This window comes from Coturnix japonica, chromosome 2 (assembly GCF_001577835.2).
Source record: "Coturnix japonica isolate 7356 chromosome 2, Coturnix japonica 2.1, whole genome shotgun sequence".
Lineage (NCBI taxonomy): Eukaryota > Metazoa > Chordata > Aves > Galliformes > Phasianidae > Coturnix > Coturnix japonica.
The window spans coordinates 77,749,515-77,762,764 of NC_029517.1; the positions used below are offsets into that span (position 1 = coordinate 77,749,515).

Below are 13,250 nucleotides of genomic sequence, written 5' to 3' on the forward strand. Positions count from 1 at the left end.
AGCTGCAGAAAGATGTGTCATTAGGCAGCATTTGTCAGGTTCAATTTGTTTCCCTGCTGGAGTTCAGGTGGCACTGAGATGAAGAGATGTTCAATAATTCTCCGTTAGCACCCAATTACTTCAGCAGTGGGAGTGAAGTGCCGCTGCTGGCTGGACAGCACTTGCTGCAGCTGCCAACCACCTCCATTCCTCAACCCTGCTCCTCACTGAGGCAAGCACAGCAGCCTGCACAGGAGGAGCTGCATGTGCTTTCCACACTCTTCTTGCTGGGTTTGCTCACCTTTACCAGTCTCAACGACTTCTACCAGTCCCATGTTACCACTATTTCCACGTTTCCAGATCACTCAAAGTATCTCTTATTTCACAAGAGACAGCGCTCTGGGATTTGGCAGCATTTTCAGAAGCAATTCAGTTTTGAGGAGCAGACCTGGCAGGCAAAACTTGAGCTGAACACCAGAAGTAATAAAAACAGAAGCGACAGCCTCGGTGCCATCTCAGGACGCTGAACTGAAGCCAGTACAAGACCTTTGCCCCCAGACAACATTATATTGCCCTGTAGTAAATAAATACATGTGCAAAGTTTATGGACAATGTTTGCTTAATATTAGGATATGATTACTCTGTATCACAGGGCACAAAATTACAGGAACGGGAAATAAAAATCCGAAACAAACAAGCAACAAGAAAAATGACAGTATAGACAACTGGCAGGCCTCCAGAAGAAGTTTTCAAGCTATCAATTGACATTCCCGATGAAAAACACACACACACCAACTGGGATGGTTCTCATTTAGCTGCTCTGCCTCTAGGTTCCAAGCAGTCCCTTAAAATGCACCATCAAGTCCTTCTAAAACTAAGCTACACAGAGTTTTGTATGGACAACTCACACTTAACTTCCACAAATACCGAAGCCAAACCAAGCCATATCTACACAGTGAAGACAAATGACTCCACACTGACAGAGCTGAGATTCTTTCAGTACTTTCTATTTATGTTGACATGCTTAAGCATTCTGTGTTGGAGAGCTACTAAACAAGAAGGTAGTTCTGATATCTATTCATCAGGCTTTCCCCCTGGAGCTGGTGTTTCTGGGCACTATCTTTAAGGCAGTAAGATACAGATGGGGCAGTTAATGTGCTGTTAAGCTCCTAATGTACATACTAGTTTCTTTTAAACAAGCACTATTGCAAGTTAAATATAATTCCATGTCCAGCACATCAGGAAGTTAACAAGGCCTTTTTCTTTGAAGCCTTAAGCCTATCTGAGGAATAGAAATCAAAAACATAAGGCCTTTTTTCCCCTAGAGCACTGGTCCAGGAGCCTCCTCTATTTCCTTCTCCGGAATACAAGGCAAGGCCACAATTTTCAATCAGGTTTTGCCTGAAACTTGAACTATCTCTGAAGGTTCTGATTTTCAACCTGCCTGGGCAGAGGCTTCAGCAGAGGAGACAGAAATACTGCAGCATATGTTGGAACAGAAAGCAGATTAGAGTGATTTGAGGGAAATACCACAGATGATCAAAGGAAACTGAAAGTCCTTGGCCTCGGAGACAGATGGGTGATATCACAATTCAGGCCTAATGGCTTTAGAGCAAAGGCTCAATCAAAATGCAATTGGACTAGCTGGAAGCACTCAAGGTGTGGCAAGGCAATTTAAGAGGCAGGCAAAACCAGTGACATGGCTTTAGTTCAGTAGGACAAGAGAGAGGGTGAGGAAGGAGGCACATTCAGGTTAAAAGAGCAAGTCTGACAGTCAGTCCAAGATAGAGGCGATTTCATTTCAACTTCCAGAAACTCAGAGGACAGATTACTGTGTATCTTATTTTCACTTGTATTTTGCCCAGTTTGGGTGCACGGATGTGCGTTTTAGAGCTCAAAAATGCAGCTGTATTCTAAATAAACAAACAAAAAGGCTGCCCAGGGAAGCAGTGGAATCACCACCCCGGGAAGTGTTCAAGAAACATGTAGATGTGGCACTGAGGGACACAGTTAGTGGGCATGGTGGGGAAGGAACGACAGTTGGACTTGATGATCTTAGCGGTCTTTTCCAATCTTAATGATTCTACGACTCTATGAAGAAAAAAGTCAAAAATGAAATGGGTCTGAAAGCTCCCTGCAGCAAAAGGTGAAGCGAGCCAACCCACAGCGTTCTCAGTTTAAAAAAAGAAAAGGGAAACATCACATGCTTAGATGGGGCTTTTGCTTGAGCGCTTCAACCTTCATCTACAGGTGTTTTTTCCATCGTTTTTACACTCGAGTGCTCTGGGTGGATGTTGTCCAAATATCTATTAAATCCATCAGCTGCTGACAGAGGACTGCTCTGTCCCAGAACTTCTATTCTGTCCCTTAGACCACAGTTTCCTTTCCTGTGCTAATACTTTCCACCAGAGAAATTAGAAGTGATTAAAACACGCAATTGAGATTATTTTTCTTTTGTAACCAATGAGTAACTTCAGAGGGATCTCTTGATAAAGATATATTGGAAACAAGGCCAAGCTGCCTGCCAGCAGCACCGACCTATTCATCCCCCCCACAGCTCACATCTTAATCCAACCCCAAGTTTCCACTAGCTGGATTCAGGTCCCTCTGTACAGCCCTGGCCCCCTGAGCTTTTGCTCATACCTCACTCATCCTGTTCTGCTGCAGAAAGTGAAGGTGTGATGCCATCCTGCTTGTTGCTCAATACACTGTTTGCCTTGGGGAGGCCAGTGCAGAGGACAGCTGGCAGTACGTAGTTTGGGCCACATCGATCATGAACCGGGAATTTAAACACTGTGAGAGATAAGGCAAGGAGGAGGACAAAGGAGCAGCAGGAAAACGTGTAGACCGTCAGCAAAAATTGCACTGCTGTTGTTACCAAAAGCACAGGGTAACTCAGACTGGCTTGTATAAAGGTTGCAGAAGAGGAATAAGGCAGTCAACTTTACGTGCTGTAAAGGTTCGGCAGCAAAGCCATAGAACTTCCTTTTTGTGCAGAAAAGCAACAAATTCAAACATCTTACAGCTAATTTTTAGTATCAAATTAGAATCATTTCTGGCATAGCATTCTGCAGTTCAGTGGCATGAAGCTAGAGGTGAACTTGGTCTTATTTGCTTAAAGAGGATGTATACAGAGACCAAAACAGGCACCCTAAATTAATGTCTACTGTGCATTCAACAGCAGATCAGCACTAGTTCAGCAGAAAGCTGGCTAACACTGACACCAGCCAAACCCCAGAGAGGTCACTGACCGCCAGTCACTGTGAGCAATGCTGCAGAAACATCACTGGAGCAGGACAGCGTGCGCTTTCTGTGACCGCAAGCACTTGCTGAACAGACCAACAAGGGAGAAGTGGGGAAAAACGGAGCTATAAATAAAAAGGAGTCAACTCTGGAAACAAAAGCAACAGCTTCTTTATCCTGTATCCGAGACAGGTTCTTGCTTTTTCGCCTTTGTTAAGCAAAGGAAGGGCATATCATTTTTGCATGACTAGCAGCATAGTGGAGTGCAAGGGATTCAGGGCAGGAAGCCTGCCACTACACCACAGAACAAAATCCTTGCTGATTAATTAGCTGTTCAATTAGCCATTACAAAGCAGCTCAGCTGCTGGACAGCTGCTTTAGCTAAACGTGTAGGGTAGCTAAGACAACTTCACCTGAAACACTGTGAAGAAGGGAAAATGGAAAGAAGAAATATTTCCAAATACTTCTTTTCCCCTTAAATCTAAGGCAAGAACGATACCCAGGAATAGCATTATCTGGCAGGACTTGCCCCCAAACAAGCAGAAGGGCATTACTGCACCATGTGCCAGACTCAGCACCCCAGACACAGAGCCAAGACAGACCCATTCCAGGCAAGCTGGTTGGATGCTGCAAACAGCCCAGCTGCCTCACCAGCCAGCTCCTGGGGAGAGCCATGAATGGAAACAAGGTCAATTAGCTCAGCTGGAGCATTGGAATAGCTAAGAGATCCTTGCTCTGATACTCACCTGAATTATTCAGAATAGAGCTGGGTGTCCCTGCACAATCGTGCTATTTCACACAGATGGTCAGTGCAACAGATTATAGAATCACAGAATGGTTTGGGTTGGAGGGGACCATTAAGATCACCTAGTTCCAACTGCCCTGCTATAAGCAGGGACATCTCCCACTAGACCCTGTTGCTCAAAGCCCCATCCAGCCTGGACTTGAATGCTTTCAGGGAGGGGGCATCTACAGCCTTGCTGGGCAATCTGTTCCAGTGTCATATCACCCTCACGGTAAAGAGTTTCTTCTCTCTGTCTAAATCTACCCTCTTCCAGTTTAAAACTATCTGCCTTTATAAAAAGTCTCTCCCCAGTTTTCCTGCAGGCCCCCTTCAGGTGCTGAAAGGCCGCTATAAGGTCCTCCTGAAGCCTTCTCCAGGCTGAGCAGCCGCAGCTCTCTCAGACTGTTCTCATAGGGAAGGTACTCCAGCCTTCCTTGTGGCCCTCCTCTGGACCCACTCCAACAACCCACTCCTTTTTGTGTTGGGGGATGCAGTACTCCAGGTGACATCTCACAAGAGCAGATTAGAAGGGCAGAATTACCCCCCTCAACCTGCTGGTCACACTTCTCTTGATGCAGCCACGCACACAATTGATGTTCTGGGCTGCAAGAGCATACTGCTGGCTCATATTGAGTCTTTCATCAACCTACGCCTTCAAATCCTTCTCCTCAGGGCTGCTCTTAGCCATTCTCCACCCAACCTGTATCTGTGCTTGGGATTGCCCTAACCTAGTTGTAGGACCTTGCACTTGGCCTTGTTGAACTTCATGAGGTTGGCACGGGCCCACATCTCAAGCTTATCCCAGTCTCTCTGGATAGCATCAACTGCACCACTCAGCTTGGTGTCACCTGCAAACTTGCTGAGGATGCACACAATCCCACTGTCCATGTCACCTACGAAGATGTTAAACAACACCAGACCCAACACGAATCCCTGAAGAACGCCACACATGGGGCGCAGTCAGCACAATCGCTTTTTCCAGTAATCTCTTCATTACCAGCCTCTAATGGTATTATTTCCACCAATAGTGGAAATAATAGTGCAGGGCTGAAGTCTTGCTCCAGCCCTTAAAACCTCCCCACTGTGAGGATGGAAATGAGGTCAGCAGCACTCATTCTTCCAGCTACTTTATGACACTTGTTATGTCTGAAAGCAACACCAGTCTGGAGCAAAGAGTGGATGTGCTGCCCAGGAGACAGGTGGGAGGAGAGGGCGAGCCCTGGGCAAGGGGAAGCCATCCCCACCTCTGGCATGGGACTTAGGAGCTCTCTGCAGCCACCAAGCACTTGGATGCTCTATCACCAGCAGCATCATCCTGCAATGGATTCGTGCTTGAATCCCAGCTGGCACCATTTCCTCTTGTGAAAAAAAAAATATAAAAATTAAAGATTGTGGAAACAAAGAAGCTACTGCACTCCTATTTTTAACCACCATTATTAATGCTGTGCCACAGTTCTCCTCTCCATCACCCTACCACACAAAAGCACTGAGAAATGACTGCAGCCTGTAGTAATTATTTCACGGTGACGCTGTGCCTTAGCATGTCAGCTCACACCTGCACTGCCACCAAGAACAATGCCACTTAAAAATAAGTAATAGACACGCTATAATCTGTGTCCTATCAACTTCTCCCTGCTCATCTGGCTGAGCTTGGAGATCATTGTTTGGGCAGGGCTCCCAGCAACTCTACGCAGCGCTAATTGCAGGCTAGAGCTGCAGGGCCCTCCTTGCAGGAGAACTGAGCTCCAGCAGCAGGAAGAGTGCAGTTGAAGCCCTAGAACCAGCGTCCTCAGAACACCCCAGCCTCATGCAGCTGGAAATGGCCCACACAGAGACAGTCTTCCCCTGCCTGGGCAGGGCTGAGCAGGATTCCACCCACACAGTCCCACAGAGCTGCAGTATTTAACAGCCTTGTTTTTGGCCCCCTTTTCCTGGTGAGACAACGGCAGCAGCATCTTTAGCCTTCAGGAGCATTCCTGTTGCTCTTTTTAAGCCGAAGCTACAAAACCACTGCTCCTGAGGCTATGCTATGAGCTCCAAAACCGCAGTAGAGTCAGAGAGCGATCTAGATTTCTTCTTACAGGATGCAGCCCTGCACATTGGCACTATTCCGCTTCCTGTGGCTGGGCCGGGCAACACAACATCTCTAAAAAGCTGAGCAGGATGAGGTCACAGCCCCGTGGGCCCTGAAGCAGGCAGCAGAACATCGGGTGCTGATTGACTGCCACGAATCAGCCGATCCATTTGGATGTTTGCTGTGTGGGATACAGCAAGCCCTGCACAATCTGCAGGAGTAATTTGGCAGCTCTGCTTTACTGAAGTACCTGCAATCCGTAACTTGAATCCACTGCCATGCAACAAACAGGCAGCAAAGCCCCGAAGGCATGGAGTGAAACTATGCAGACATTAAGTGATGCCAGATGTATCAAGTATGCATGTTGGAAATGTTATACATCTAAAGTAAATGCTGCCTCTCCGATCCGTCCCATTCTAGTCAGGCTTTATGGGACAAACTGCAGCAGCACAGGAAGATTAGAGTAAAAGACAGGAGAAAGTTGGGTTTTATTTTACATTGATGAACTGACCTTTAGCTACACCACTCCTCCAGCCACGTTCTTATCTTTAAAGAGGGTATACTGGCAAAAGTAGCTGCTCAGATACAGCTGCACAGATGCTCAAGGAATGCATTCAGATGCTCAGTCATGGAAGTAAAGCAAATGCACAGATCACCATTTAAAAGTGACCCTGCTAAGCTCATATAGGTGGGGGACAGAATAACAACAACCACACCAACCCCCCATACTGCCACACCATTATTTTCATCTTCAGAAGTATCAGAAAGGGAAAATTAATACACTTTGCAAAGTACCCCTAGCAGATACCATCTAAAAAACTCCTTAATTCTCACATTTTTTTCCTGAGGTAGCAGGAGGCAGGATTTCCTACACATTACATAAGGAGGGGAGGGTGTATTTGTTCTTATGCAGTTTAAGACTTATTAGCACAGCCAAGTTATTTGAGTCAGGCCTCTTTCCTGCTCTTTTATTGCAGGGGAATTATTCTTGGCAGGGCCCCAGCACGGCATTAGCCTGATAGGGGAAAACCAAACAGACCCAGAAAGAGAGACACGGAGCAGTGATACGTTGGGACTCTGCTGGGTCACTGAGAGTCAGGGTAACAGAGAGAAGTTATAAAGGCAGCCCAATGCAGAGTCTCCAGGGCATGCAGGTATGGCCATTGCTGCTGCTACCAGACCCCGGTGCCAGCAGAAGCAAAGTTGTGTATATGGAGACAGGTTCCCCTCCCATCATTCTGACTGCATGAAGCCAGACTGAAAATGGCCAGCTGATCACAGAGCTGGGGGCAGGGGGCTGATGTGCTCCACAAGGGAAACACAGACACCAACCCTCAGGGAAATGGAGCCAAAAGAGAAACTGCTGCAAGTACAAACCTTGCATTGCTACCCTGTATTTGTTACTCTACAGCAATCAGTGCAGCGCGTGTTAAGGCTTTACTGCAGATCCTTTCTGTATCAGAAAGCGCTAACTGTGATAAGAAGGAACAAGAGCTGCGCTCCATACAACATGAATCCAAGAACGAGCACCATGATGCTCCACCATCTTCCTACTATATGCGTTTTTTTTATTATTAAGATAAAATCAAATCAGCTTTCCTTTCAGATTCTGTCAACTTGCATTTGTTGAGTTGACAAGCATGACTACAATTAAAAAAAATAAGAAAAGGTCTTCAAAAGGTTCCCGCTCAGTATTAAGAAGTACAACATAAACCAGTTGGAAAACCTCCCCCAGAAAACGTGCTGGGAAACGTGCACAGCTAATTGCTGCCCCTTGGCTACCAGCATGCTTTCAAGTAAGCAATTAAACTAGAGGATGCACCTCTAGCATGCTCTGTGCATCAGCTGGCGCTGCATGGACCTGTGTCATGTTTCGTGCTGCAGTCACACAGCAGGTGCTCCTGGCACGTATGAGCTGCACAGCAGTCATGGATATCATGGCTATCACGAGTTCAGGTGATAGAACTAAGAATCACAGAATATCCCAAGTTCAAAGGGACCCACAAGGATCTCAGTGCCCAGCTCCTGGCTCCACACAGAGCCACCCGAAGTTCGAATCCTGTGTCTGAGAGCGTTGTTCAAACATTCCTGAGCTCCAGCAGCCTGGGGCTATGACTGCTGCTCTGGGGATTCTATTCCCAGAGCCCAAACACACTGTGGTGAAGATCCTTTTCCTAAGGCTCAATCTGAACAGCCAGGAGGGACATGCCTGAGGCAGGCGCAGACTGAGAATGGAAAGAGATCTTCTTCCCCCCCCCCCCCCCCCCCAGTGCAGAGCTGATGTAAGGGGATAACCCTCCTGCTCCTCTCCTGACCTCAGCCAGAGAAAATATCTTCTCTGGGGCTTCTCACTCTCCCCATGAGGAATCTCATTGCATTTTATTTGACCTCAATAGTCCATTACGATCATGCCATTCTAACACTACACCTTCCTGAGGCGAGTATAAACTGTCAATGACATTTCCTCAACCCAAGGGTTGCTAAGAGCAAGGAAGGCCAGCTCTGCCCCTGCTTCAAGCAAGTTCCAGGTTTGCTGTACCACACCTGCAAGAAACAGCGTGAGTTTGGACAATTTCCCCCACATTTGATACTTTAATCCAATTTGTCATGCTCGCCTCCATGTTCATCGCGTTAATGTCTTCTAAAATTATTCTCCAGTCCTCTGAATGAAAATACCTCATTCCTCCACTCCAAACAGTCATAAACATAGATCCTTGTAATGTAAGAAAGGGGGTGAGGGCAGGGCTGTATTTCTCTATTTTTGCACTGCAGTGATGCATTTCAAAATAGCTTTGCAGTAGTAGTCATACTTACTGATTTGGTACACATTCCTCTTGCTGCTATTCTTAAGAAATTTAGCACTTTGGGGAATGCGTGGAGTATTTGTTCCCCTCGTTCAGCAGATTACTCCATGTGAAGTTTGACCTTTTCTTGCTTTTTTATCCTTTTTTTTTGGGGGGGGAGGAAGGGTTGTTTGTCTTAAATAAACGAGGGCACTCTTTCTTTCCTTTAGTGCAACACCGTTCTTTCAGTGCAAAACTGCCCAGAGCTTGAAGAAAGCCTCATCTTCCAGCCTCACCTGAAAATGAGCAGCAATCTTTCCCATTGCAGGCTGTCACACAGGAGCCACGCTGCCACCAAGCAGCCCCTGAGACCACATAGGGCTGCATGACTTAGGTACGTGCGGATGGCCAAGTGCCTTAGCAAACAGGCAACACTTCCCAGCTAAGCTGTCAGGCTAAATAGACAACAGATCAATCAGGAAAAGCTTGCTGCTGAAGTTCCCAGCTATGACCATCCACCGCGCACCTTAAGCACACACCTTGTGTAGCACACTGATTGTGTTGGGCCAAAGCACTAGGAAGCCCTGTGCAGCACCACTGTGTTCCTAACTAAAGTAGCAAAAGATGAGTTTTCCCTGCCAATTATCAACTGGAGGCAATTCACCAGGGCAAAGATTAGTTTGCAGGCTATTTTATCAGCTTCCAGGGTCTGTAGCTAGGGGACCATGGACTTCACATGCATGGGAGGCTGCTTCCAATCTCAGCAAAGCCTCTTACAGTAGCAAAGCTCCATGGATCTCAGCAACACAGCACAAGCAAGAGGAAATTCCTTCCAGCTGCTCCCTGAGGTGCTGAGTAAAACTTTTACCAGTGCATACTTTGTTTTCCTGCATTGTGTTGATTTTTCTGTTCCCACATTTACTTTCCCAGGAAGGTTTCACAGGCCTATCTGTGGATGTACATCACTCACTCTTTTCTTTCCAGCTTATCAGGAGCGTGGTCAAGTACTGAGAACAATTGTACCGTGCGTATTTGTGCAATTAAATGGAACAGGAAGAAAAAACTACTTGTATCGAACTCTTTCAGGGTTTGAGAGAGCATTTACACCACTGAGTACAGTCAAGTACCTGCTTGGTTACACTGGATAGAAAGAAAGGGACGTGCAGGCTAAATTAAGAAACAAAACTGTTGTGATCACACTCTGCGGGCACAGTGTGCAGCTTGGGCCAACACAGGCTTACGTTGTAAGCCACTTTCTCTGTCCTTTTCAATAGATGTATTGTGTCAGGTTGTGCTTCTTCCCCAGTACTGCTGAAGAAGCAGAAGTGAGGGGCAGTTAACGCTTCACCAGAGGAGGCTATATATATATAAATAAATGAGTAGAAATCACCAGAGGGACTTTTTTTTTCCCAATATTTAGAACTGGAACCCAACTAAGACTGAAGGATGAAGAGATGGATGCTCCCCAGCAGCAATACCTGCCCTTGACACCCAGCTCCATAAGACCTCACCTCCAGGACCACCCCAGCCAGCACAACTGGAAGGGGAAGCTGTGGGGTGTCTGAATTAGCAGAACAGCCATTGAAAGCTGAAAGTGCAACATCAAACTGCTCCTCGCTGGACTCCCAGCTCCATTTTGGCTTCTGTGTTGTCGTGGCTGGAGGCTGATGGACGTTTCCTGTGCTGGAGCATCGAGTGCCCCCATACCATATAGCAAGCAGGAAGAAAGCAGCACAGATGAGAGGTGTCCCTGACTCGGGACACTGTACCACAACACCGGGTTACTGTTACCATCTTTCCAGTGTGCCTGACCTCTGTGACCACATGGACAACAGCCATCATTCAGCATGGCAGCTCAGCTCCAGGGAAGGAAAGGGCTCTTGGCACCACCAAGCATAACAGTTTGTCAGCATTTCCTTTCCCCATCATAATCTCATATTTAGAAGTCTGAGAGTCACCCTACTAATTTCCAGCTGGGATTCTGAACAGAAGTCGGAGAGAGAAAAGCAAGTTTGCCAGTGCCACAAACTGGACAACAGATAAGCTGGGACAGATTTAACATGTGAAAAGGAGAGGGCAAAATTACAGCAAAATCCTCCCTGCATTCTTACAGGGAGTTCGACAACAAAGTTCTTTGGAAAAGTGACACCCTAGCACTGCTGTGTAATTACCTTACAAAAAAACCACTCCTGGCTTTGCAGCCGTGAAACACAAGTACCAGCCTAGTTTGTTTCAAAGGTCTGCTTGGCCACTGACCACACTGCAAACAGATCTTAGCTGGTGACTCTAAACCCAGTGAAGTCTGGGCTGGCTGGCTGCCGGCAGCAGGGTTTCAGCCCTGCCCAGCAGATGAAGATTCCCAGCAGCTGATCATATTAACACGGCACAGGGACAGTCCAGGTTACTGCCCCACACTACGTGCTCCTGCAGATGAGCAGCTCCTCCAGCATAGCAAATACTCAGCGACTGCTTGTTCATTATTGAAATGTGTCACCCTCATGAGATGAGCTTTGGCATTCCATGCTCGTTACACAGCCCAAGCCATCCTGCATGTTCTGAAGTCTTTTAATCCCCCCCCTAATGAGGAGTACCCACAAGGCAGAGCAGACTGCATCCCAAACACTGAGGTTAAGGAGGTCACAGCCCCAAGCAAAGCTTTTTTTTTGCTTTCAGTAGCAAAGTCTGTGACTTTTTCCAAAGGCTCTCACCTTCTGGAGAACCAATCCTTGATCATGGCAACAAGCCCTAACTGGCTCACTGTGACCAGCCAAAACCAATAAGCATTAATACACCGGCACTTAACTGGGCAGCTCACCATTTGTCAAGGAGTTCAGTAACTTTACCAAGTGACAATCCCCATACCCAAAGCATCAGGACTCAATGAGGGATCCACCACAAGGAGTGGGAATGGAAAACGGGAAGGTACTAGGGATCACAGTGGGACGCTACAGCACCTAAAGCCCAGAGGTATTGACCTACGATCCCAAGGGAAGCCGGTCCAACAGGACAAATGCTGCCTCTTACCTGTTCTCCAGCAGCGTCATGCAGATGACCTCCCGCACACCTGGGTTGTTGGCTTTCTCGATGGAGCAGCTCTGCAGGTTCCACGTAGCCACCCTCAGCACAGGTCTGCCATCCCTCAGCCCCCCAAACATCTCCACAGAGGGGCGAGTGGAGATAATCTGGGTTGGGCCCCCAGGGGGAAAATCCAAGTCCTCGCTCTGGAGGCTGAGAGAAGTGGGGCTGGGATGAGGCTTGGCTGTGAAGTTGAGGCCACCATTGGTGTTCGTTGAAGGGGGTCGGGACCTCTCCGCAAAAATCTGATGCCGGATTTTGTCTAGGAAGGAAGAATTGATGCAGTTCATCCTCACCAGGTCCTCGATACTTTTGAAGGGCCCGTGCTCCTTCCTGTAGTCCACGATGCTGTTGGCGATCTTCTCGGTGATGCCGCGGATGCTCATGAGCTGTGCCGGCGTGGCTGTGTTGATATTGATCTTGGTGGCGGACAGGTGGTGCTCCGAGGCCAGGTCCTTCCGCAGGGAGCTGGGCGAGTGCTGCGCAGAGCTGCCCTTACTGCTCACACAGATCTCGAACTTCACCTGCTCCAGCTTGGCCGCCCCCACCCCGCTCACCAGCGCCAAGTCCTCCACTTTCTTGAAGCCGCCGATGTACTCCCGGTACTCCACGATGTTCTGGGCCACCACTCGGGTGACCCCGGGCAGAGTCATCAGCTCCTCCTCGGTGGCCGTGTTGATGTTGAGCCTCTCCTGGTTGACCAGGATGTTGCTGAAGTTGCACGCCGCGCTGAACTTGCGGCTGTGGCACAGGTCGGCGGGGTCCCGGGGGATGGAGCGGTGGCAGCCCAGGTTGCCCCCCATCTCACCGCCGCACCAGGGCGCTGCCGGAGCCGGGGCGAGCCGTGAGCCCGGGCCTCATGGACCCCGCGGCGACCGCCGCTGCCTGTGGACAGAGGCAAACCGCGCTCAGACAGCCCCTCGGTAACCCGTCCTTCCTCCTCCTCCGGGGGCCACTAACGCTCCGCAGGCGCTCACCGGACAGCGGGGAGAAGCGCCCGGCACACCCCGCTTCCACACCCGCCCCAGTCCCCCCGCGGTTCTGCCCAGCCCCGCTGCCGCCCCGGGCGCCCAGCGCAGCCCGCTCCCCGCCGGCGGGAGTAGTGGTTCGGTACGAGCTCCCGCCCCTCGGCCGGCGGGCGGGGCCGAGCGCGTTGCACCGCCCCACGGGGCGGGAACAGCCCCTGCACCGACCGGGGAGCGGAGAGAGGCCGTGGACCGGGATGAGGAGCGAGTGGGGCCCGTGTAATGGGCCCGGACCGAGGTCACTGCGTGGGGTGGGTGCGGTGTTGACTGCAGTGTCAATGAATCCT

General features: G+C 48.9%; 1 protein-coding gene across 1 annotated transcript in view; it reads right to left on the reverse strand.

Moving 5' to 3' along the window:
- EEPD1 (endonuclease/exonuclease/phosphatase family domain containing 1) overlaps positions 1 to 13,005 on the reverse strand; it is a 50,915-nt gene extending 37,910 nt beyond the window's left edge. Inside the window, exon 1 of the mRNA XM_015855070.2 lies at positions 11,888 to 13,005. Within this exon, the coding sequence (XP_015710556.1) occupies positions 11,888 to 12,741 (854 nt within the window). The 5' untranslated portion in view covers positions 12,742 to 13,005. The remainder of the gene's footprint in view (positions 1 to 11,887) is intronic.
- Positions 13,006 to 13,250: the final 245 nt, after the last annotated feature.